This window comes from Chionomys nivalis, chromosome 6 (assembly GCF_950005125.1).
Source record: "Chionomys nivalis chromosome 6, mChiNiv1.1, whole genome shotgun sequence".
Classification (NCBI taxonomy): domain Eukaryota; kingdom Metazoa; phylum Chordata; class Mammalia; order Rodentia; family Cricetidae; genus Chionomys; species Chionomys nivalis.
Window position 1 is genome coordinate 81,381,563 of NC_080091.1, and position 23,428 is coordinate 81,404,990.

The 23,428-nt window shown below is 35.2% G+C and overlaps 1 protein-coding gene across 15 annotated transcripts in view; it reads left to right on the forward strand.

Moving 5' to 3' along the window:
- The window catches only part of Adgrl3 (adhesion G protein-coupled receptor L3), a 742,119-nt gene that overhangs the window by 684,235 nt on the left and 34,456 nt on the right, over positions 1-23,428 (forward strand). For 8 of the 15 annotated variants that reach the window (XM_057771795.1, XM_057771784.1, XM_057771787.1 and 5 more), the window contains one exon: positions 4,608-4,704. In XM_057771795.1, coding sequence (XP_057627778.1) covers positions 4,608-4,704 — 97 coding nt within the window. Of the gene's footprint in view, positions 1-4,607; positions 4,705-21,075; positions 21,205-23,428 lie in introns of all 15 variants that reach the window. The other 7 variants (XM_057771780.1, XM_057771783.1, XM_057771788.1 and 4 more) reach the window with 1 other exon arrangement.

The window sequence follows — 23,428 nt, forward strand, 5'->3', positions numbered from 1 at the left end:
CTTTGGCATAAGTCGTCTATGGCATTACCCCCCCCACACACCAGTCCAGTAGGAAACATTGTTAAATTATCCCTAAGAACACTATATGCTTTTAGGTAAAGTGTTTGCCATTTACCAAGGCTGCAATGATTGTGTGGGTCATGAGTGAATTTGTATTGGAACTAGTGTACTAATCTTCCATAGTTTAGTAGCAAATATGATAATGTTTAGATTGTTCTGGGGAAGACTTAAATTAAGGAGATAAGTACAGTTTCAATGTTTTGTAATGGTATATGTCAGACCAGTTCTGTTGCACATGCATGATGGGCAAGCAATGGACCTCCAATCTGCAATTCCAACAAAATCGTTATCATTGGATTTATTTACAAAGCTTAATGAATTAAGTTTACATCAGCAGTTCCCTTTTTTTGCCTTTAAAAAAATCATTTGCAAATAAACACATCTGGTTATTTTAACCACATCATCTGACTACAGATCCAAAGACCTAGCTAGCACTAGAACTCATAAATCAAAGTGGGCCATAAAACACTATCTTCTAACTTAATGGACTTTTATTTGGCAAATAAAACATGACATCTAATATCAATCTAATATATTCCTCACTAAATTTTAACAAGACCCTATAACTTTCAAAATGTATCAGACTATCTTAAATATCTTAATAACCACAAATCGTAAAATTTAGTCCAAACATGCTGTGTAGACATTAGCACTTTAAAGGTAATCTGCTACTTCCATAACTTTCTAGGGTTTCAGAGTCACAAATTAACGCTTGAAAGATGTGCTCACTTAAGTGAGCAGAGATTTGTGTGTTTGGAATATTCAGTCTGTGCATCAGACACATAAGAATAAGCAAACCAGGATGATGCTTCAAGCAACATCCTTCGTCTTGTGAATAGTTATTTCTACCAAATAACTTCTGCCCCCTCCCTTTTTGTAATAGCAGTTTGAATCACTTTTAAATTAAAATGACTGAGAATCTGCATATTGGCCAGCCTGATTGGACTCAGCCTGCACTCCACTTTACTTCGTCATTACTGATCACTTTATAGTCATTTTATTGATAATATCACTATAAAATTACAATGTACAAGAATTTTACTTGAGTTACAGCAGACTGGTGTGGTATTTGCCAATACCTTTGAAGAACATGACCAGGTAATGCAGTTCAGTAAAATTTTCGGATGAGAACACTATGCTTTAAACCCCAAGCTTACCCTTTACCAGCCGTGATTTTTAAAAAATGAACTTCTTATATTGTTCTTTTGCTTTTATTATATAGTATCTCATTATGTGGTCCACAAATTAGGATTCTATTTCCTCAGCATTACAAGTCAGAAGAAAGTTTTATTATTATTTTTATATATTTTTTTAAAATTTTTATTTACTTATTTATTAAAAATTTCCACCTCCTCCCATCCTCCCATTTCCCTCCCTCTCCCCCTACTCCCCCTCCCCTTCACTCTCCAGTCCTAAGAGAAGTCAGGGTGCCCTGCCCTGTGGGAAGTCCAAGCCCCCCCCCCTCCATCTAGGTCTAGGAAGGTGAGCATCCAAACAGACTAGGCTCCCACAAAGCCAGTACATGCAGTAGAATCAAAATCCAGTGTCATTATCATTGGCTACTCAGTCAGCCCTCATCGTCAGCCACATTCAGAGAGTCCCAGAAGAAAGTTTTAATACGATTTACTCTGCTTTCCCATGTACAAAATGGTAGCAGCAGTAGTTGTTGCTTACGCTGTCATGATTAAGCTAATGTATTAGAATAGTCGTGGGTGTTCAATAAATTGGTGGCTGCCGTGATTTATTAGTGTTCCTACTACAAGGTAGAATGTCACATATATTTCAAGTTGTATATTTTCTTCACCTTTGCAGTTTATAACGTAGCTCTATATTATTTTTGTATATCGTATAAAGCTAATTTTTGTGAGTTGTGACAGTATGTCCCTACATAAGTGATAGATATATTCTGTCAGAGTACAATGAAAAAAATAGGGGTGGAGATAGGACTCACGAGTTAGTTGTGCTCACTGCTCCTCTGAGTTTGAGTCCATGCATCCACATGGCATGTAACAGCCTCCTGTAACTCCAGTTCCCAAGGGTTCCAATTTCCACTACTGGTCTCTGCAGACACTGCATACATGTAGTGCAGACATTCATGCAAGCAAAACTCCCATAAAATAAAAATTAGTCTCAAAAATCCTTTTAAAAGCAAATAAATGTTTCAATATTGTGACTTTTTGTAAAAAAAAAGTCAAAATTTTCACCATTATAAAAAAATTGGGCCTATAAAAACAATATTACATTAGAGAACCTCTAAAATAATAATTTCTATGTATTTTAATTTTGAATTTGGATTACTAAGTGCATCCTATATAATGGCATAAATCTGTTAAACTCTTGGGATAAAATGATTTAAAGATAACTTCCCTTATAATCTAGGATGTTAATTCTCATGTTGATAGTCAAGAATTTATTAGCAGACAGACCACAATGAAATTCAGGATTGAAAGCTGCTGGGGAGAGAAATAAGTTATGTGAAGTCCTCAGATGTCTCACTGTTCCAGTCGTGGAGAAAGGTCTCTTTTGAGGTTGTTATTTATGTCAACATCTAAAAAGTATTCTTTATCAGAGAAGGGATTTTAGGAAAGCATGGTTCAGGGTGGAAGAAAACTTGAGGCCAAGGAAACTGGCAAATTCAGGAATAGAAAAAAATATCATTAGATAGCTACCAAAATTCTCAGAAAGGTTGGAGAAACCTGACGTTCTGAGGAACCATGGGATAAAGAAATAAGAGAGCACAGGTGATACATCCCAAAGTACTGGTGAGTGTATGCAAATTTAGATTTTGTTTTGATTATTTTGAAAAGCTGAAGGGATAAAGAGATAAGATATTATCCACATGTAATAAATATTATGTAGTAACTGTAGTTTCGGAGGGGTGTGGCTGTCAAAACAAAGAGTCAGAGGCCTCCTCACCTCCAGGTATCATTTTCTTACTTCCTGCTGACTATAACTTACAAAAGATTAATAATATGGAAATCTAGTAAACATCAATTTTTAGGACTATATGCAGGGAGATTTTATACTATGGAACAAGAGAATGTTCTATTCACTTTGATCAACCTGTGATAGCTTTGTTAATTATCTTTCCTGATTTATTATATTGAATTTGGATGTATTCACTTTTTAAGATATAACTTTTTATTTTTTTAATTAATTAATTTATTTATTAAAAATTTCTACCTCCTCCACTCCCCCCATTTCCCTCCCATTCCCCCCATTCCCTCTCTCCCTCCCTCTCCAGTCCTAAGAGCAGTCAGGGTATCCAAGATATAAGTTTTTAAAAAGAAAAGGATGTGCATAATAAATATGAAGCTGTGAGGCATATTAAATGAATGAAGCCCCTTTGATCCAACATTTAGAATGGGAAACAAAGTGTCCCCAGTGTGTTTCTCCCCCAAGTGACATCTCCCTAAACCATCTATATGTCTCTCACCAAATCTGAATTTTTTATTTCATTGACTTATCATTGTCTCTTCTTCTTCTACATTATGTCCTTTATTATTTCTTTAAGTAAAGTGGTATCTTATTGTATGAATATTATGCAATTGTTTCTTTCACCTCCATATTCTAAGACATGCCCTGATGTCGTCAAAGATGTTGAGTTTTGCTGTATATGCATGTGTCTGCACTCCAATCTTCTCTCAGCTTAGTGTTATCTACCAACATGGCTGAATACTTCTCACCGAATTTTAAGACCTACACAATTGTCAGATATTCTAAGACGAATCACTGCTACTATTCAAACTAGCAGGAACATGGCTAGCTTGTGAGTTTGAGGCCACTATTAGTAGCACCAACGTTTCTTATTAAGCCTTTTTCTATCTGGAACAGCTTCTGGAAGTACGTTGTTTCCTCCTCAGAAAATCAATATGCTTTGATCCCTAATTTAATAAAATAGCAAAACACGGTAAAAGAGAAAACTTCTCCCCCAGACTAAAACTTCCTTTGTGAGTGATCTGCCTCTTAGATATTTGAATTTAGAAATAAAAATCAAAATGGAAGACTTTTCAGGTATCTCTAAAAGCTTCCTACCGTGAAGTGATGAATACAGCTGAGATACCTACTTTAACTCCTCAAAAGAAAAGCCAGGAGGTATGTAATCTCTGAAGTGTCATTGATTTCCTTGAAAAACCTCTGGAAAATGTACCTTCAGTAGCATTTCAATAGTCTTCTGTGTTCCTTTATTACCACACTCTTATGAGAGTCTGAATTTTTAAATTTGCTTTACATTTGAAACTAAAGTTTTTCTAAAGTACGCATCTCTGTGTGTTGAATGTTTTTACGCTGGTATAGTACTTTGCCTTTTCCATTGTCCACGTTTCAATTGTTATGTCCTGAGTATCTATAAAAATGGCTAATAACAAGAAAATAGCATCACTAATTTCATTCCTGATGTTCTCATGCCACCGTGTTGCAAGTGTAGAGAAATGTTTCTTTGATGGATGCTAGAACCAGAGACCTCATATGGCTTTCAAAGAAACTTTAGAATGTGTGTGGAAAGTCACTTTCTCACAAGTCTACCTCCTTCTTCCTTCTCAATTCAGAGCCGAATTCGGAGAATGTGGAATGATACTGTCCGAAAGCAGTCAGAGTCCTCCTTCATCACTGGAGACATAAACAGCTCTGCGTCACTCAACAGAGGTAGTTAGGCATGATGTTTCATAGTTATTACTTTTCTGAAGAATGTAGGAACGTCTTAAATGCATTGCTACATATATATGTTCTTTGTACTGGAAATATTGTTAAGGGTTTGAGCATTGGTGAGTGCAGCATTCTATTCCATTATTCGTAGATTATTTTTTAGTACTGAATTCTCAGGAAATCTTTTATGAGAGTAATTATAGAATGAGAAACTTCATTTCCTAATCATCTGCCACTCTTATAAACTGGTGAGTGGTTAGGCCTCACTGGAAGCAGTCAAGATGAGCAATTATATGCTTATATGGTATGCTAAGCATCATAGAGTTTCAATTGTCCCAGGTATAAGGTGATTTCATCATCTTTGTGGAAGTACAATATACTGTCTAATACATAGTTGAGGCAAGATAAGATAAAATTAATTTAACCTTAGTATCAAAACATGTATCCAGATAATCTTGGATGTTTAAAGCTCTAGAGTGAAAAAGACGCTTTTAATATTTTATGAATCGGGAGGGGGTGTTCATATAATACTCATGGATGAAATGCTCCGAAATCACCATTTAGGCTTTGAAATCAAGTTAACATAATTTGCCATTTTGTTTGTGAAAAATCAATCTATATGTATCTCTCTCTGTTTCTCTGTCTCTCTCTTGTGTTTATATGTGCATGTGAGTGTGCATGTCAGTGTGTATGTGTGTGTGAGAGAGAGAGAGACAGAGAGAGGGAGGAGGAGGTGAGAGAGAAAAGGGAGATTAGAAATAACTGGGCTGCCATAGAAATGAGTGAATATAGTTTGAAGTGAGTATCGGAAAGCACTTACATCACAGTTTTATCCCTGAAGCTCTCATTTTTATGAAATAAATTACTTTTGATACTACCATTGTTCTTGTCTTAATATCAAACAAATTGATCAATCTCTTTTCAGCCAGTTTTGCAATGCTACTTAGAAGCAGATTATGCAGCTATTTTGCTTTATCATTAAGAACTCTGATGTTGCTCCAGATAGCCTCATATAAATGGTTTCATACTCATATAGTTACGAATAATGTGGTAGGACAAATGGTATGCGAGTTGAGCTTGATGCCAATAGGCATGGTTTACACTAACCTTGTTAAGGTTTGGATGTGTTTGAGTCATTGAAACAGCAACTGTAATCAGTGATGACTTCAAATCACCTGTATTACATTATGACAAGGAAAAAAGAGTGGGAACATTCATCCAAACCCAAGAAAAGGTTGTAAAATGGAACAGCTCCATTCTTCCTTTGTTCATTCTCAACTTTTTATTTCCTAGCTTATGCCCACTTAGAAAGTCCCTCCTATGTTTTCTTCATGAAAATGTGTGGAAATCTCAGTATTTCCTCACTTTCTTTCATAAGTCATCACTCATGCCTCATGACCTTGACATTAATTTGCTGCCTGTATGACCAATGTTCTTTGCTGTTGAATGATGCCATTTGTAGAGGTTTTGATCCTATAAAGAAAACTAGCTTTTCCAGTAAGATCCTGACAAAGTATCTAGAGTCCAGAGATCACAGCAGCCATGAGAGATTTTTTGTTTAGAAAAGCTGAGACAATAGGATTTTAATGATATGTCGTCTTTTGGCCTATTGTGAGGACAGACACATTATGTTAATTTTTTTTTAGGTAGTGATGTGATCAGATTTAGTGTAAAGACACTATACTATGTAAGTTTAGTAATAAATGCTTTACTGAGCTATTTTTGTGACATTAAAATCAAACACATAGTCAAACCTGTTACATAATATCAATTTTTATTTCTTTCTCACCAATCCCCTCAAATTTCATCAATTTTGAATGCAGTGATCTAAGCATGACTGGGCCAATTCAAAATAAATTAAAAAATAAATATATTTTGTATTGGCTGATTTTATATGTTAGTCTATTCATTAACATTCATATTCTGAAGATATTTAGTGAAGCTGTTAATTGCAGAGTCTAAAATTTTTATAACATGAATAAGTTTCTTTGGTAATGAGCTAGGGGAAAGGGTGAACATGAGTGTTCAATTTGGCATGTGTTCAGGTTATGATCTTTTTCAAGGTATATATCTTTCTTTAAATCACAGTATTAGTGGTGCTGGAAGTCACAGGGCTTTTCTTCATTTCCTGTATTAATTTTCCTGTGACACCCGCCAAAAAATATCCCAACTGAGGAATTCTTTAGTTTATTTTCATCTACTTTTTTCTTTGAATTTCCATGCATGTAAATGATGAATCTCAATCAGATATCTCATTCCCCTCCCACCTCTCTCCAGGACCACCTGTCACATCTTCCTCTAAGTTTATGTCTTTTGATTATTTATTTATTTTTATTATTTTAATTTACAGACTCCAGTTAATACTGATCATATGCTCATGGGTATGGGGTTATCCTTAGGGGCATAAAACGACCTTCAAGAGGTCACACTGTTAAAGAGAAGTGGCTCTCCCTCGCCCCCATATTCATCAACTACCAAATTGAATCTGCACTACAAACAGAGCCTCGGATGACCTTCACCAGTTCATCCATTATTTTTTTTTAAATTCCCAAATTATTAGAATAATTTGAAATTTTATTTCTTCTTCTTATATATCTAAAGATAGTCTTTAACCTCCTTCTTTAATCTTGTCTTATTCCCCAGGATCATATCTTCCCTGCATTCAGGCGTGTGTAACATATTTAGGTATGTGACATCCAAGATTCATATTTCCAGATAAACACGTCAGTCACCTCAGCAATACAGTAAATCACATCTGTGTACTCTACAGATTCTATCCTCTACCATAAAAATAAACTTCATAGATACGACATCTTTGCATCTTCATATATTCTAACCTCCCACTCATTCTTAGATCCAGCTGTAAAATTTAAAAATTCTAAATCCATATCTTAGTTAGATTTGCACATTTATTTTTTGCTTTAAGAGTACTGAACTTTGGAAACTACAAGCTATGTTTTTTTTTTTTTTAATTTTACCTTAGGTTTTCTTTCAAATCATATTATTGCACATTATGTCAGGGGAGTGTCATTTTATAAATTTACATGTCTTATCCTGTATTCTTTCAAACAATCACAGTAATTTAGGATCTGTTAAGAATGAGGAGTCTGTCATACAGAGAAGAGACATTTTTACTATTTTTGGTTGGTGTTTGGGTTTTGGTAATTTCTTTGTTTTTCCATCTGAGATAGTCTTTTCTTAATCAACTTGTTGCATTGTATATATTGACTATATCAGATTATCTTTTTAAATTTCCCAGTATAACAAACTTGATTGCTATTTGGACTTTATTTCTAGGTGTTATATAAAAACCTAAAAATTGTATTGCTAATTTTCAATGTAAAGTCTAAACTTTGAAAGGCTATTGTTTGGCCACCGGTCTTTTTATAATGTTCATGTAGGTATGTATTTCAACTATCTGTATCATGACTTTTTTCCCATAAATAATATTCCCTAAAAATCTCAAATTTTCTTTCTTTCTTTCTTTCTTTCTTTCTTTCTTTCTTTCTTTCTTTCTTTCTTTCTTTCTTTCTCTTCCTTCCTTCCTTCCTTCCTTCCTTCCTTCCTTCCTTCCTTCCTTCCTTCCTTCCTTCCTTCTTTCTTTCTTTCTTTCTTTCTTTCTTTCTTTCTTTCTTTCTTTCTTTCTTCTCTTCCCCATGTGCTCAGCATTATGTTCCACACCCAGGCAAATCTGAGATTCTTGCAGCCAGTAGCACTACCAAAGTAACATTTCTCATGGTACTATTCCAACTGGGGGAGGAACCTTTAGACAAGCTGTATGGTGGGCATAGGGGTCCAGCCAAGTGTAACTCTAAGAGAACCCAGCGTTTCCACAGACTTGATTGGCAGCTAGAGGCTTTGCTTACTGCTTTACTTAAATATTTACTATTTTGTTTTGGAAGGCTACGAGACTCTGTTCATCCCCAGCTTCTCCCATGGCTATTTACAAAGAAATGAAATTGCTCTTCCCCCTTGTAGACCGACACTAGTAGAAAGGGAGTATAGTCATCTTCTCATTCATACCTCCTGCTTACCATTCTGCTTTGGAACTCTCGTTACACTTAGTTTTTCTTCTGTTTATTTAATTGAGTTCAAACATTTTTCTTTATAACCGAGATTTTCAAGCTGGCTCCTCCAATGTGGTGGGGCCCCCAAGCCTAATCCTGGCCAATAGTAATTTCAAAAACAAGGTTCTTCTGAATTAGAAAGAAAAAGATTTTTTTTTCCTTTACAGAGAAACGACTTGACTAGTGTCCTAGGTTCTTATTTCTCCCTTACTTTTTCCTACCTCAGTTTTGTCAACCTGCCACACAGGTTAATAAGATCTAAATGTTTTATGTGGAGACCTGAGCAGAGAGGCTACAGTTATTGAAGCCATATTGAATTGTTTCATGTGGAAAGAATGTTGTTTACATGTGCATATAGATTCTTCTTTTGGGGATCCAAAGTTGTATCAATCTGCACACCTTCTTAATACATGTACGTAGTCAGTAAATCTATGATGTCCCATAACACCCTGTTTATGTTCATAGATTTGTAAGAACATAGCTACAAGCCTGTTCAAAGCTGGACTGACCTGCTAGCAGCATTTGCTGGCGAAATGGGGGAAAGATTGTCACCAGGGAGACATTTGCAAGCACTAATTCTGTTACCTCTCACGGTAGTTCGAAGAATTACACCATTTAATTCAGTGACTTCTGGCAAAGGGATTCTTCTCTCACAGTCCATGGAATAAGTATCTAAATGGAATGAAAACGAATTCTTGCCAGTGTCTCAAGGAACCAGACTTTAAAATTCACTGTTTATTGCTCAGGGTTTCCATTCTTTTTATTACCCAGAAAGGGATGGGGTGAATGAGTCAGTTCCATAAATGCCAAGTAAAATGTGATATTTACCTAAAAGGATGCTTGCTTGAGGCTAGCCAGCAAATAAATAAATAAATAAATAGTCAATAAACAAGTCAATAATTATGCTGAATTGTCTGTTCTAAATTCTAAAAAAATGTAAATTACATCCTACTTTCTATTTTGTTTTAGAGCTATATTTTCGTATCAACCAAGTAAAGATAATGTATCTCTTCCTTTCTTATCCCATGATATAGGCACATACTGTCTCCTGTTTACTTCCAAGCCCTACACTACCACCTAGGAACTTAGGGAACACTACTTCAATTCAGCTAGCCCTGCTAAATAACCATTTTGTAGCAGAGCAGGGAAGTGACTCGACCTGTTTTTAACTCATGTCTTCTCAGAGCCCCTATTGTCTTTCTCAGGAGGTTGGCCACTGGAGCAGAAGCAGCTTCACAATAAATCACCTGCTACCTCATTAATATTCAGGCTTCTAAACATATTTTGTTTTTATGCTTTTAAAGTAAATGCAAATGAACAAATGTAAGGGGTGTTTGACTGTGATTAATGATTTATATAAATTAAAGTTACTAGGGTAAAACAGCACATGCACTCAGTGCACTTTATTAATATCAGTAAATATGATTTGATTTATGTGCATAAAATAAGTGATAGTGCCCAAAGCCTTGCTGTTCCGAGGGATTATAAAATCACTCACTGTAAATATTAACCAGCTACTAATATAATCTGACATCGATTTTTGAAGTTTGCAAAACGATTTAATAATCTGCTTATAGTGGGTAGCATAACTTCATAAATCAGAACAGAATGCTTAACACACTAAGCATTATAAGGAGCAAATGAGTATTCTGGGACATAACTCTACTATTATATTTATTTTAGGATTTTGTCATTTCTATTATTTTAGGATTTTGTCATTTCTATTACTATGGGGATGAGGACTTTCTATGTCAGTTTCTTCCTTTGTGTATGTCATCAATAAGAACCTAAAGGTGTACAATAAAATAAAAAATTCTCTGTTAGAAAGCAATTTTCTGTTATAAAAATAACCAAGTGCAGCAAAACTACAGATTTTAGAGGTGAGAAATTGAGTCAAACAAAGGAGTCTCAGTGTTACTCTGGTTCCTAGCTCAAGGAGGCCAGAGGTGAACACCCCTCCACTGGCCAAAGGCAATACATCACAGACCCATTTCAGACAGGAGGAAAACTACCTGTTTTAGCTTCCTGGCAGAAGCAAGAGAGAACGTGATTCTGAGTAGTTCCTCAGCACCTTTTCCCCTCTTCTTCGCCTTCGCCCTGTAATATAGCTCCTTCATATAATCCAGTCCCCTGGAGAAAGTGTACGATAGCGAACAGTTTGTATTTGTTGTGATTATTATGTTACTTAAAGCTTTCATAGACCCATTATGAGGGGGATTCTCTACCAGTGGCTACTCAGCTTACTGCATTATCCCTTTCTCTCCTGTACTAAAATCCCGCCAAAATTTGCTAAGTTGTTAATATAAGATTTTCAGTCTAAACAGAACGTAGTGCGTTATGGTAGTATGTACCACAAGCCTCCATAATTGAAGAGTCAAAATTCTCCTCTTTCTTCAATTCTTAAGTCAGGCATACTTTTGAAAATTGTCATACACAATATCAGATTTTATTATAGCCATTTTCAAAAAGAATTGTTTTCCTTTAATTTAATTACTTCCGCATCTAACCCATGGCCTGTGCCCTGTATCATGCCACCCTGAGTTCCTGTCACATTTGGCTCCCACCTGGAAAACCTCTTTTCCTCCTTCATTGTCCCTTCTTTAGTTTGGTAGCCTCTGCCTACACTGACATATCTACATTGAAATTCAGAATCCACATACAAGACAGAATATTTTATTCTTTTAGATATACATTTCATGCATTGTATTGCTTTTAGTTTTATAGTTCAAGTTTCATTCAGAGTGGACCTTTTGCAAGTGATTTTATATGTTACATAATATGTTTAAAATGCCAAAAATAGGGAGTTATACTGGAAGTCTTATGTTTTTGATTTTGGTAAACTTTTGTGTTACTAAGAAGTGATAGTTTCACTGTTTCCTAAGTAATCACTGTTTCCTAAATAATCAATTTCAAGTTAAATCTTTGAGATTAACTACCTGCCATTTGCAGATTATCAACAATTTTACTTACAGAAAATGAATCAGTTCACTATGTACAAATACTAGAATCAGATATATTTTTTACTAAGTTATTTTTTATTCAGAAGGAACTCAGGCTTTTTGCTGCTTTCTGTGGTTAAGGAAAGTCACCCAGTTAACTCCAGCCTCAGTGGGCTCTTTTTTAAGTGCTCGATCCTAATTTGCAGCTAAATAGAACAAGCAAATACAAGCTTTGAACACAAAATGTGAGGTTTAGAAATGAATGACTGGCTGGCACGGAAGGAAACACCTGTTAGCTCATCAATGAGATTTCCAAACCAAAAGAATTGTGAGTGGCAGTCTGGACTACCCACTAACATTTCCTCTCAGAGGTAAAGAAATTAACTGCAACAGAACAAAACAAAAGGGAAGACCCCAAAGGACCATAGGTTCATCACATCTACAGAGCCGCTACTTCCTCTGCTATCAGCAAGTTTCGTGGAAAATTCTGAGTTCCAATCCCACCACTGGTGGCTCAAGTCACCAGACTCTTTGATGCAATGTTTTTCCCATTAGTTTTTTAAGCCATCACTAAATAACACATCAGTTTCTTCATCAGCAACATGTTCACTGTATTGCATCTGATAACATGGAAAAAACAGCTAATGAGAAAAAAACCCTGAATTTTAAAATATTTAGAAGAAACACAGTTTTTTTTTAGATTTACAATACAGAAATGGTATATATAAAAGAGAAATGTGAAAATAAAACATAGATAGCATATATGAAAGAGGTTATTGCCCAGATTATATAAGGATATCCACACGTCAATAAATAAAATTCAGTAATTTAGAAGCAAAGGCAAAACATAAAACCAGAACAAACAGACCAAAAAACAGAAAAACAGCTTAGGAAAACAAGTTTTATGATCAGAGACATGTCTAGAAATGTGGATTACAGAGGACACCAGTGACAGGAGCTACCAAATTGCAAGTCTGACTCCACTAAGTGTCAGCAAGAATTTGACCAACTGTGTTGCTCCAGGGGATGTGACCTGATAAGAACACTTTTGACAGTGTCGGAATGATGTGTTGTGATGCAGACATAATGCACACAGTGACCCATGGACTTCTAAATATTGGGCACAGAAAGCCTGACTGGTCTGGACATAACCAATTAAGACAAAATGAAAGGACTGAGACATGATCTAACCCAAAGTATGAACTGCAGTATTAAAGGAGAGGGTACTCGGCGTGCAGGGTCCTTCATTTTATATCAAACTAACAATAAGCCATTCTGTACTTTGGAAATGTGTCATTGAAATCCATCATAATAGATTCCCAGCAAATGAATTAGCTATGAAAAGAAGCTGAAGTATCTCCAAACCATCTGAATGAAATTTAATAGGCAGGTTGATTAAAATTTAATAGCAAACTTGTTGGCTATTAAAAGTGCACAGTGTGATAAATCAAGATGTCAGGTGTTCAATTTATGACTTTAGAAAAAATGACAAATGAGCTATTGACTTTCAACAAAATATTGCTTCTTTGACACCTTGAAACTTCATTCATTGTTGAAAATAAAATATTTAAAATAGGAACTTGCTAGTTATTTTATACAATTTTAAGGGAGTAGGGCAGATTGCATTAGTTGTTTTCTTAATAAATGACTTCATCTTGAATATATAAAAGCTATCTATCTATTCCATACCATAAGCCTACAGAATTGAAATGGTTAATGATCACATTGTCTTCTTGTAGGTGGAGAGAAAGGGTACAGTTATTACTTTGTTATGAAGAAAAGTAAAAGAAGTGAAAAATATTTAAGATAGACAATGTCTTTGGATCATTTCTCTGGATTTAGAAGGTTCTTAATAAAAATCTACCTTCTTACACTTTTATTATAGCTTAATATAAAATAATTGAAGAGTATGTGGGAGAAAATTAGTGAACCAATATAGAATTAGATCCTAAATAGTAGGATCAAACTTATATCCTGTTCAAAACTTTTTGGATTGGAAGGGATCCTAAAAATGTTTGATCATCACTGATTTAATTATCTATAAATGAGACTACCAATGTCATGTATGTCCTTGAACCCCCAAACTATATGTTCAAACAAGATAGAATCACAAAGAACAGAATGGAAGATGAGTGAAAGAAAAGAATTATTATGGTAAAACTGGTTAGGATAAACAGAATATTCATCATCCTCATATAAATAATGAGAGGCTGAACACTGAGGTTTATTGTTCTGTGGTTCCTGGGGAAGAGTTATATTCTCTTATTTTATTGAATCATTAAACTTTAAGTCACAAAATTTTTGGCCCTCCAAATTTGGTGATCAAATAAAAATATAAGCACATTAAAATCAGAAGTGTGAGGCACAGTGCAGAATAGCAATCAAGTTATTTTAAGAGCTTATCAGAATACTTCTGTTAGCTTGCTGTCAAGAAGAAATGCTGTTCGAAATATTTCTCTGAATGATAAATAGGCATTCAAGAGAGATCCAGACTTTCATCTTGTCTCAGATCTGTCTCCTGCTTCACAGTTTGAAAGCATACTGATCTGCCTTAGATTTCTAGTCTCAGTTACAGTCATCACAGGGAACAGCCCAGGTTACAGTGTCATCCAGGTGTCCCGATACCAGAACACGTACTCCACTGCCAGAAGGACAGAGATGATATGTTCAGTGAGGAAACTGCCTACTGAGATGACAGGGCTTCCTATCCTACCATTTGAAGTTCACGCGATCAAAAGTCATTGTTCTCGGTCTCCATCTTCAGGAATTCATAAAGAAAAAAATAAAGTACCCTTTTAAAATGATTATTTTTCCAAGGTTTTAGGTTCTGTTTGTCTCAATAACCATTAAGAGCAACTTCTCCGAATTGTTCCACATAGAACATGAAAACCCTATTTGCTGTTCATCTTTCTTGCATCAGAAATAAAAGGCTTGAAGGAGTGGCACTTGCTGGATTACTATGCATATGTTGAAATTCAACCTTAAATCCTTTTCATATTTTACTAGACAACTATATCTCATTTCTGCAGCAAGTATACAGGTATGAGGAGGTAATAACCAGAATTCAGATTAAGGCAAGGGCATTTTTAGATAGCTACTTTATTCTTAGCCTAATTTCAATTTTTTTTTTTCCATCTTTGAATTGTGGCAGCTACTTTGGTTTTGATTGTTTGGGAACATTGTTGTTACTACCAAAATCAGTATTTGAGGAATGTCTTATCACAACACACAATTCTATAATTGTTTATTTCTGCCTGAACAATTTGAGTAGTAAGTGTACCCAGTGTTATATTAAAAGCAAACAAGAAAAATGCCATCAGAAATTGGCCAACGAGCACACTTTAAAGATTATTCCAAATTCATGCTAGAGAGATGACTCGGTGGTTAAGGGCACTTTCTAATCTTCCAGAGGACCCAGATTTGTTTCTTGGCACCGACATGGTGGCTCACAACTACCTATAACTCCAGGTCCAGGGAGTCTGTTGGCCTCTTCTGGCTTTTGGAGGAACCAAATATGCACGGGTGTGCATGTGATATTCATATTTACATGCAGACAAACACTCATATCCATAAAATAAAAATAAATCACCCTTGTAAAAAACTATTCAAAACCGCTTTCACTTTTCATAGACTGCATCAATCTCTTATCACTTTTTCAATAACTAAGCAGAAACTATTTTTTGTTGTTGGTTTTATTGAGCTCCACGTACGTCACATGCAGATAAAACTTCGGCATCTAGTTTTACCTGACACTGTAAAAAATAAAGTACCACACAGTTAGCTTGCTCCCATCCCCAGGAAGACCAACTTATTTGTGTCTCCAAACTAACTAACTGGTAGGCTTAACTTTTCAGCTAAAAAAACAGTGACAGATGGTCTGTAAACACTGAACTTCTTGGACGTCGTCAGCGATTTCACAGCTGCTGGAAAGGAAGTTTACAAATCAGAAGTCAGTTCCAGGAAAGAGAAAGAGACAAGGTAGACAGATTCCTGGAGAACAGTTTCTGAATTCAAAGTGACCTCCATCAATTGGGGAAACAGCCAAAAGCAAACGGAACCGGCTGCACCAGAGACTGGTGCAGGGCAGGGCAGACTCAGAGAAAAGACAGAAGTACCTTTGCACCCAAAAGGTGGAAAACAACAGCTTCTGTGTAGTTTTTTACCTAAAAGGTTCAAGAATTGGCAACAAGCTAATTTAGTTTTCATGTTTCTCTCTCTGCGCAGTCAATTGATCACCACTCAAGTATAATTGCCTACTCCCGTGTGAGTGCAGGTTGTGGGATCGAGATACTCATCTTTCATAAAGGATCGCTCCCTTTAGGGGATGCCGGTCAATAAATAGAACTCAGTAAGCTTGCTCTAAACACCAAACAGCTTTTGAAGAGGTGATATTTTTACATCAGATGAATCTGCAGAGCAATGATTTGATTACTAACACAGTTTCCATCTCATCTATAGCAACGGATTCCCAGAGTAATCTCTGTCTTTACGCTGTTTGTGAAATAGTAGGTCATCATGTGCTATTACCCACTCTTGTTCGTACTGCTGCAGCCTTCACTTGAAGTAATACTCAACTTGGGTACCACTAACCATGGTCTCCAAGGCTGCATGAGCTATAAAAGGCCGAAGGCAGTAAAAAAGAAAAGTGAATTGTAGATAGTGATTCTTCTCATTTTATAAGGAAAAAGGCTTTTTGTACCCAAGAATAAAAAATGCTATACGTTTTTATTCAAGAATATTTAGTTATTTTCATGTGTATTCATGATTATAGTGTAAAGATGAGCCTCCTGCGATGCATATGTGTCATTCCTTATGATTTGTGATCAGTAACTGATTCTGACATGCTCCAAAGTGTAAGAAAGTGTTCTCAAGAGTGAAGTGGCTGAGACCGAATTTTGTTTTATGCAGTGAATATATATTATAATACCTATAGGAATTTCATCCAGTGTGGCCAGCCTTTCCTTAGTGGAACCGGAGTAAAAATAGAAATGAAGTGAAAATCAACTTTAGAACTCAGCTTGTCTTCCTATATTCATAGCCTTACTACCTGAAGTGCTTTGAAAGTACACTCCAGAATTTAAAAAATAAAATAAAATAAAATTAAATACCTGGAGAACTGAAATGGAATGTTATTCTGGGAAGGGCACAAGCAGAAGGATTATCTGAAAAAAAAAAAAACTTTAATCGCTTCACTAGAATTCATTCAGAAATTCTTTCTTTTCAAATATCTATCATTTTCCCCTTGTATGCTGGGATTTCTTATAAGATGAACAATAAGAAAAAACTAAACAGTGAGCCATTAATTTCTTGTTTATACAGATTTTTTTCAAGTTTGTTTGTTATTTATTGCACAAATTATTTTTATATTAGTATAAAAACTATTCTTGTTATAGGATAAAGGAATATTTGACATTTTATATTCGTTTGTGCTGTGTATACAGTGTGTGTGTGTGTGTGTGTGTGTGTGTGTGTGTGTGTATGAAGATAGGCCAGAGCAAGCAGTTATCAAAAATCTTCCTCTGTTATTTTCCATCTTTTGGGGGGGAGGAATTGGTGTGTGCAAAACATATGCTACTTTTTGGAATATTTTTATAGCATTTTATTTTTTTATTTAAAAATTTTGAAATTAAAATACCCTCACATCATTTTCTCCCTTCAACCCCTCCTATACAACCTACCTTGCTAGCTAGCTCTTAAATTCTTGGCTTTTATTTCCTTAATTATTATTACGTGTGTGTGTGTGTGTGTGTGTGTGTGTGTGTGTGTGTTGGTATATATTCTTAAATGTATACCTACAATATGCTAAGTCTATTTAATATTAGTTGTACGTATATGATTTCAGGGCTTGTTTCGAGACTGGGTTTCTCATAGATCCTGGAGCTTACTGATTTAGCAAGCCAAAGCCGTCAGCTGCAGAGAAAAGCCTTCTGCTCCACGTCTCAGTGCTAACTCTCACCGCCACATTTGTTCTTTCGCTTGGGCGGTTGAGCGCCAAACTCATATCCTTATGCTTTTATGGCTAGTACTTTATCAATGAAACCATCTGCAATCCCTCATTCTACACCGTACACTCTATAAAGTTAATGAATTTGTTGTGTGGAAAGCTCTCTCCCCAGTTTATTTTCCAATGAATTTCTGTTAGCTAATGTGTGAGGAAGGTATAGAGATGCCGGAATAAATCCTTACCCTTTTGTGTATTTGAAGGATATAAATACTTTGAGTATTTTTCTATTTTTAAGGTTTTGACATTAGTTCACCGTAAGTTATATCTTTCATTTTTTGTTTAAGTACTTACTTAGGGTTATTATAAAGGGTAATTATTTGATTTAAAATATGCACTTTCCTCTTGACATGAAAGTGATGGAATAAAATGCATGCTGTAGTAGACATTACTTACATACGGTTTGTTTTAAAGATATTCTATAGAGTAAATGTTGTGTCATGCAACCATAAGCAGATGAAAAACCAAAACACAAGTGTTTTCATTTTAGATTTTCCACTCTTGTCTTAAGGACACTATAATACCTTGCTTTTACCTTTAAAGAATAAATGCCCTGTATGTGTAGTTCTTTATTAAAAAATAACATTCTTGCAGACCTATTGTGTGACTTATAGCTGGCCTCACATTGCACAATGAGAGACAGTTTAAATGAACATACAGAATAACATCAGCCAGTAAATGCTGAGTATTTACTAGTGATACATTTGATTGAGTTCTATGCAAATTCCACACAGGATGTCCAGAAGACAAACAATGACTTATTTACCGAAAGATCTGATATTTTCAACTTTGGTGCATTGGCAGGCTACATGATTCTTTAATTTTCCAGTTTCTCACTTTTATGGTTAAAATACTTGTTAGTTTACTTAGTTTACCAGTATCTTACCAGACAAAGATTAACTATTTAAAAAACATTAACACTCCTATTGCCAAATGTCCCTTTATTGCATTTAAAACACTTCCTGTATGTGGAGAAGAGTTTTGCCTTGCAAACTAAATCTAGTTTACTTTTATTAGAAGGTAATTATATATCTGTATGTAATTGTATAAAACAATGTGGAGCTATCATGCATGCCAGTATCTTGTGAATATCACAACCAGGATATTGATCTGCGATGATCCATCAGACTTATTCAGATTTCATCAGCTTTATTTGTAGCTAAATAGTGTTTGTGTGTTTATTTACTGAGTGCAATATTATCCTAAAGTAGACTCATACTGCTGCTATCACTGTCAATACTCAGAATGGTTTCCTATTTCTATGGCTGCAGGATATGCTCTTGTGACCACATTCCCTTGCCTCTTCATTCTATCTTTGATCCTTAGCAACTGCTCATCTGTTCTCCTTTTACATGATTAATATACATCTATATAAATGGAATTACATAGTATGTAGCATTTGGGCTTTGACTCTTCTCTCCCAGTATAACCTTTAGAAATTTAGCTGGTGCCAGGCGGTGGTGGAGCACGCCTTTAATCCCAGCACTTGGGTGGGCGCTCGGGAGGCAGAGGCAGGCGGATCTCTGGGAGTTCGAGGCCAGCCTGGTCTACAAGAGTTAGTTCCGGAACAGGCACCAAAGCTACAGAGAAACCTTGTCTCGAAAAACCAAAAAAAAGAAAAAAAGAAAAAATAAGAAATTTAGCTAGTTTTTAAAGCATACAATGATTGCTTTTTTTGATTGCCTAAAAGTCTTCCATAGTAAGTAAGATATTTGGCAGACTATTTGACTATCTTATTAGCCATCAGTTGAAAGAAATTCAGGCTCCTTCCTGTTTGGGGCTATTAGAAATACAGCTGCTGGGAATTTCATTTACAAATTATAACATGAAAATGAATTTCAGTTACTCTGGAATCAGTGTCCAAGAATGGAGTTGCCAGATGACATGGTGACTTTTTTGTTTAATGAAAATCTGCCAAACCTTTTTCGAGAGTCACTGTGATTTTATATTGCTATCCACGGCATGCGATCAATCAGGTTTCTCTGCTCCCTTTCCCCTATATTCTCTGCTGAGGCTGTTTTCATTTTACAAATACAGTGTTATTGTGATTTAAGACATTCCCCTATGGATAATCACAGTTCTTTTGTGAACTTAACCTTTGTGAATCTTTTCTTTGAAACGTCTATTTATCATTATCTATCTGTTTCTGAATGGATTTTGTTTGGTTTTAATATTGACTTTTTGTTTCTTACTGATGATTTCTGAAAGGCTTTTCTATGGTTTAGATTAGTAGAATAGCAAATACTCGTAGACTTATAAAAAATATATTCTCCCAGTCTGTAGTTTGTAATATGTTCATACTCATATTTAATTAGCCTGTATCATATATATCCTTCTAGTCTACAGTGTATATGTTCATTCATATATACTTATGTACTCAACCTACCTCCTGATAAGATCCGTGTTTGTCTTTCCTCAATCGCATTACCCCTGCATCTGACATAAATCACAACCTAACATATCATTTTTATACATAGTCTAAACATATTTAATATAATTATTCCTCTTATCTTTTCCATTTTGGGTCATTGATTTTGTAGGTAGCAGGTTGTCACTATAGTGCTAATATGCTAGACACTAACAATATCTGTTAGCTAACACTTAACACTCTCTTACTTTAACATTCTAAAGTTTGAACAACTAGTTGGAAAATGGAAAATATATATGTGTGACTGTGTGTGTATATTCTTTAATACCATGAAGTTGATACTTTATTTAAAATTAATAACGTATGATTTTCATATTTGTTCAATCACCAGATTAGTATGCTTACTATGGTGTACTAATGAGTAATTGCACTTTATTCTATTGCAATTTAAATATTTTCATAGAATTTAAAGCAATATCAAATTTTTCTGCTGTGTCAACAACTGCTCTCCAAATGAGTGTTCAATCATATTTATTGCATTTTGTTCTTTTTTGCTTTTGTGAAAAAAGAAAAGCCTCAGTGGTTTCTGTGAATGAGGGAACATCTTTGTTTAATTTTAGCTTTCTTTCTGCATTTTAACCTTTTCTTTGTCTGGCTTTAGCTTTGTGTTTTGTATGGATGGCAAGATTTGATTTTTTTTTTTAACATTTTGATTTCAGTTTTTACAAGCATGGGAATTCTTGCATACACCTTGGGAAAGAGAGTACTTTAGATATGACTTTATCAACACTGTAAACTCTTTCCCATTTACTCAAATATGTGCATTGTTGAAATGCGTGTGCCAGTATTTTATTTTATTTTAGTCTATTTAGCTGCCTGCCTGTAATCAGGACTATGTCAATTGTTGTCATTCTAAATGTTTCCTTTCTTTTTATCAAGCACATTTGCCTGATTGACCTTTTTTTTTTTCTCTGTCTTTCTATGGGGCTGCTCCAGGAGCCATGGCTAATCATCTTATAAGCAATGCTCTGCTTCGTCCGCATGGTACTAACAATCCCTATAATACATTGCTTGGGGAACCGGCGGTCTGTAACAACCCTTCTATCAGCATGTACAACGCACAAGGTGTGCTGGAGTTTCTCTTAAGTTTTCCAAGTGAGAGTCCCACTTTATGTAGCTTTGATGAGCACATTCGGTTTTCTTTTCTCCTGCCTTTCCTTAGTTTTGGAAGCAGACACACAGACTCCTACATTCTGCTCCTCTTGGTGCTTTTATTTTCCATTTTCCTTAGGCTTCCTTAGTAAGAAGTAGATGCCTCCCGATAAGCAAATGCCTGAGTCATCAGTGTGTGTTTGTTTTCCTGTGCTGTTATGAAATGTATTGTGGTTTGTCAGTACTTCCCTGTTATTCATTTATTTCTATATTAAATACCTGTGTACTTATTGTGAGAAATGAGAATATTTGTCTAAGGTAAGTAAGATAAAGGAAGACTTGATTCGGTAGTCTTAATGTTATAAGAGTGGGGAAATAAATCTTTCTTTGCTGTATCATGAAGTTCACTGTGGGCACAAAGCATTAGTATTGATGAAAGCATTAGATTAACTCCAGGGAAAAGTACATTGACCTAAGCCATGGGGCACAGAGCAGCAGGCTGGATGACAAAAGCCATCTCACTTCTCACTCAGCTCTCGCAAGGCCTATAGGAGTTGTTCCAGGCAAGCCACAAATATAAATAAATAAATAAACAAACAAACAAACAAATAATTATACCATACTTATTGTGAAGATGGTTTCTCTGTGCATTGTCTTGCTTAAAATTATATAAAAAATCATCTCTCAAGAAAAAAATAAGCATACATTTTTTAAAAAAGTCTTCTAGCATAAACATTTTTAAAAAAATCTTTCGCAAGCATAAAAATTTGATAGGAACAAAGAGCATTTTTAAGTATCCTATTTCTGTGAATGTAAAAAGACCACAAATTTACTCAAGTAAAAGTTGCACAAAATAACCGCCCTTCCCCCGGTGAGTCACTCATTTAAAATGATGTTTCTCAGAAGATTCATCAAGATAGGGACTTCTTGGGGCCTTTAAATCAAATGTGATAGATTAGCATTCTATTTCTGTTACACTCAGAACACTAGGAGGTTTCTTGTTTGCTTGCTTTTCATTTGATCTTAGGTGAAGAATTATAGCTGTAATTGTGTAAACCTGTGCCCCATGCTAAAAAGGGGTGCTCTGGTGTTCCAGCGCATCTCACACCTTCTGGGTGTGCACGCATGGCTCCTTTCCCTGTGCTAAGAATTTTTTGAAAATTATTTTCAAAGTTTAAAGTTTTCCATTAAATGGTGACTTTAAGATGTTTGCAAATAAGGAATTGTGCAAGCCCTCAGCCCCAACAAGTTTCGTGAGGACTGAATGCCTAAGACTCACAGACTTTAAGAATCTGAAGAAGGGGCCTAGGAATGAACTCCTCACTTGAAGCTGTCTGTAAGGTTCAGTTTTTCCTGTAACAATGGCCTCCACACCTCAGGATCCCATGTATTTATGACTGAAGTGCTCAGTCTGTTTTTCATGTGTGTCTATATTTCCCTGGCTATGCCGCTTAAGTCAGTTTCTGGAGTAAAGAGGAGCCCAGGACTCCTTTTTTGTTTTGTTTTATGGTGTTTTAAATATTGAAAACAGCCAATGTGTTTTCCTTTGTTCTTCCATGTCCCTTCATCAAACAGAACAGTCAGTGTGAGACAGTGTCTGGGCCTTTTCCTGGTCACCCTCTTCATACTGTTTGCTGTTTCTCAGTGGCTCTATGCCTTTGCGGTACTCTGTGAATTGTGACCAGCATGATCTGCCATATGTGATTTGGCAGAACAATCTGGAAAAACAAAATAAAACAAAAAACAAACAAAAAACCCAAACATTTTATTTTGTCCTTCTTTATTTTCCATAGGCAGTGATAAGTAAATATGTCATTATAAACAATTTAAAACATGTTGTGATATCAGTACATTTTAAATGATGCTATGTGACTATTTGTAGTATATTTTTAAATTAGATATATTCAACATTATTCTTCTTACACAAGATGTTGAAATTGTCTTACATACTGAATTTAAATTATCTTTGTTTTGCTTTTTTGATTTTTATACATAATTTATAATTGCTTATATAAGGAAAAACTGTCAATTATTAATTGAAAAATTTTCCCTAAACTAATATTTACCTTTCCATCTTCATCCAAAACTAAAGCAGTTTTTAAAATAAGAAATACATGTAAAACTTATTAAATAAGAAATTTCTGGTGGTAAAACTCTATAAGTAATCTCAACGATAAAGTTTAAAGCTATCCTGAGG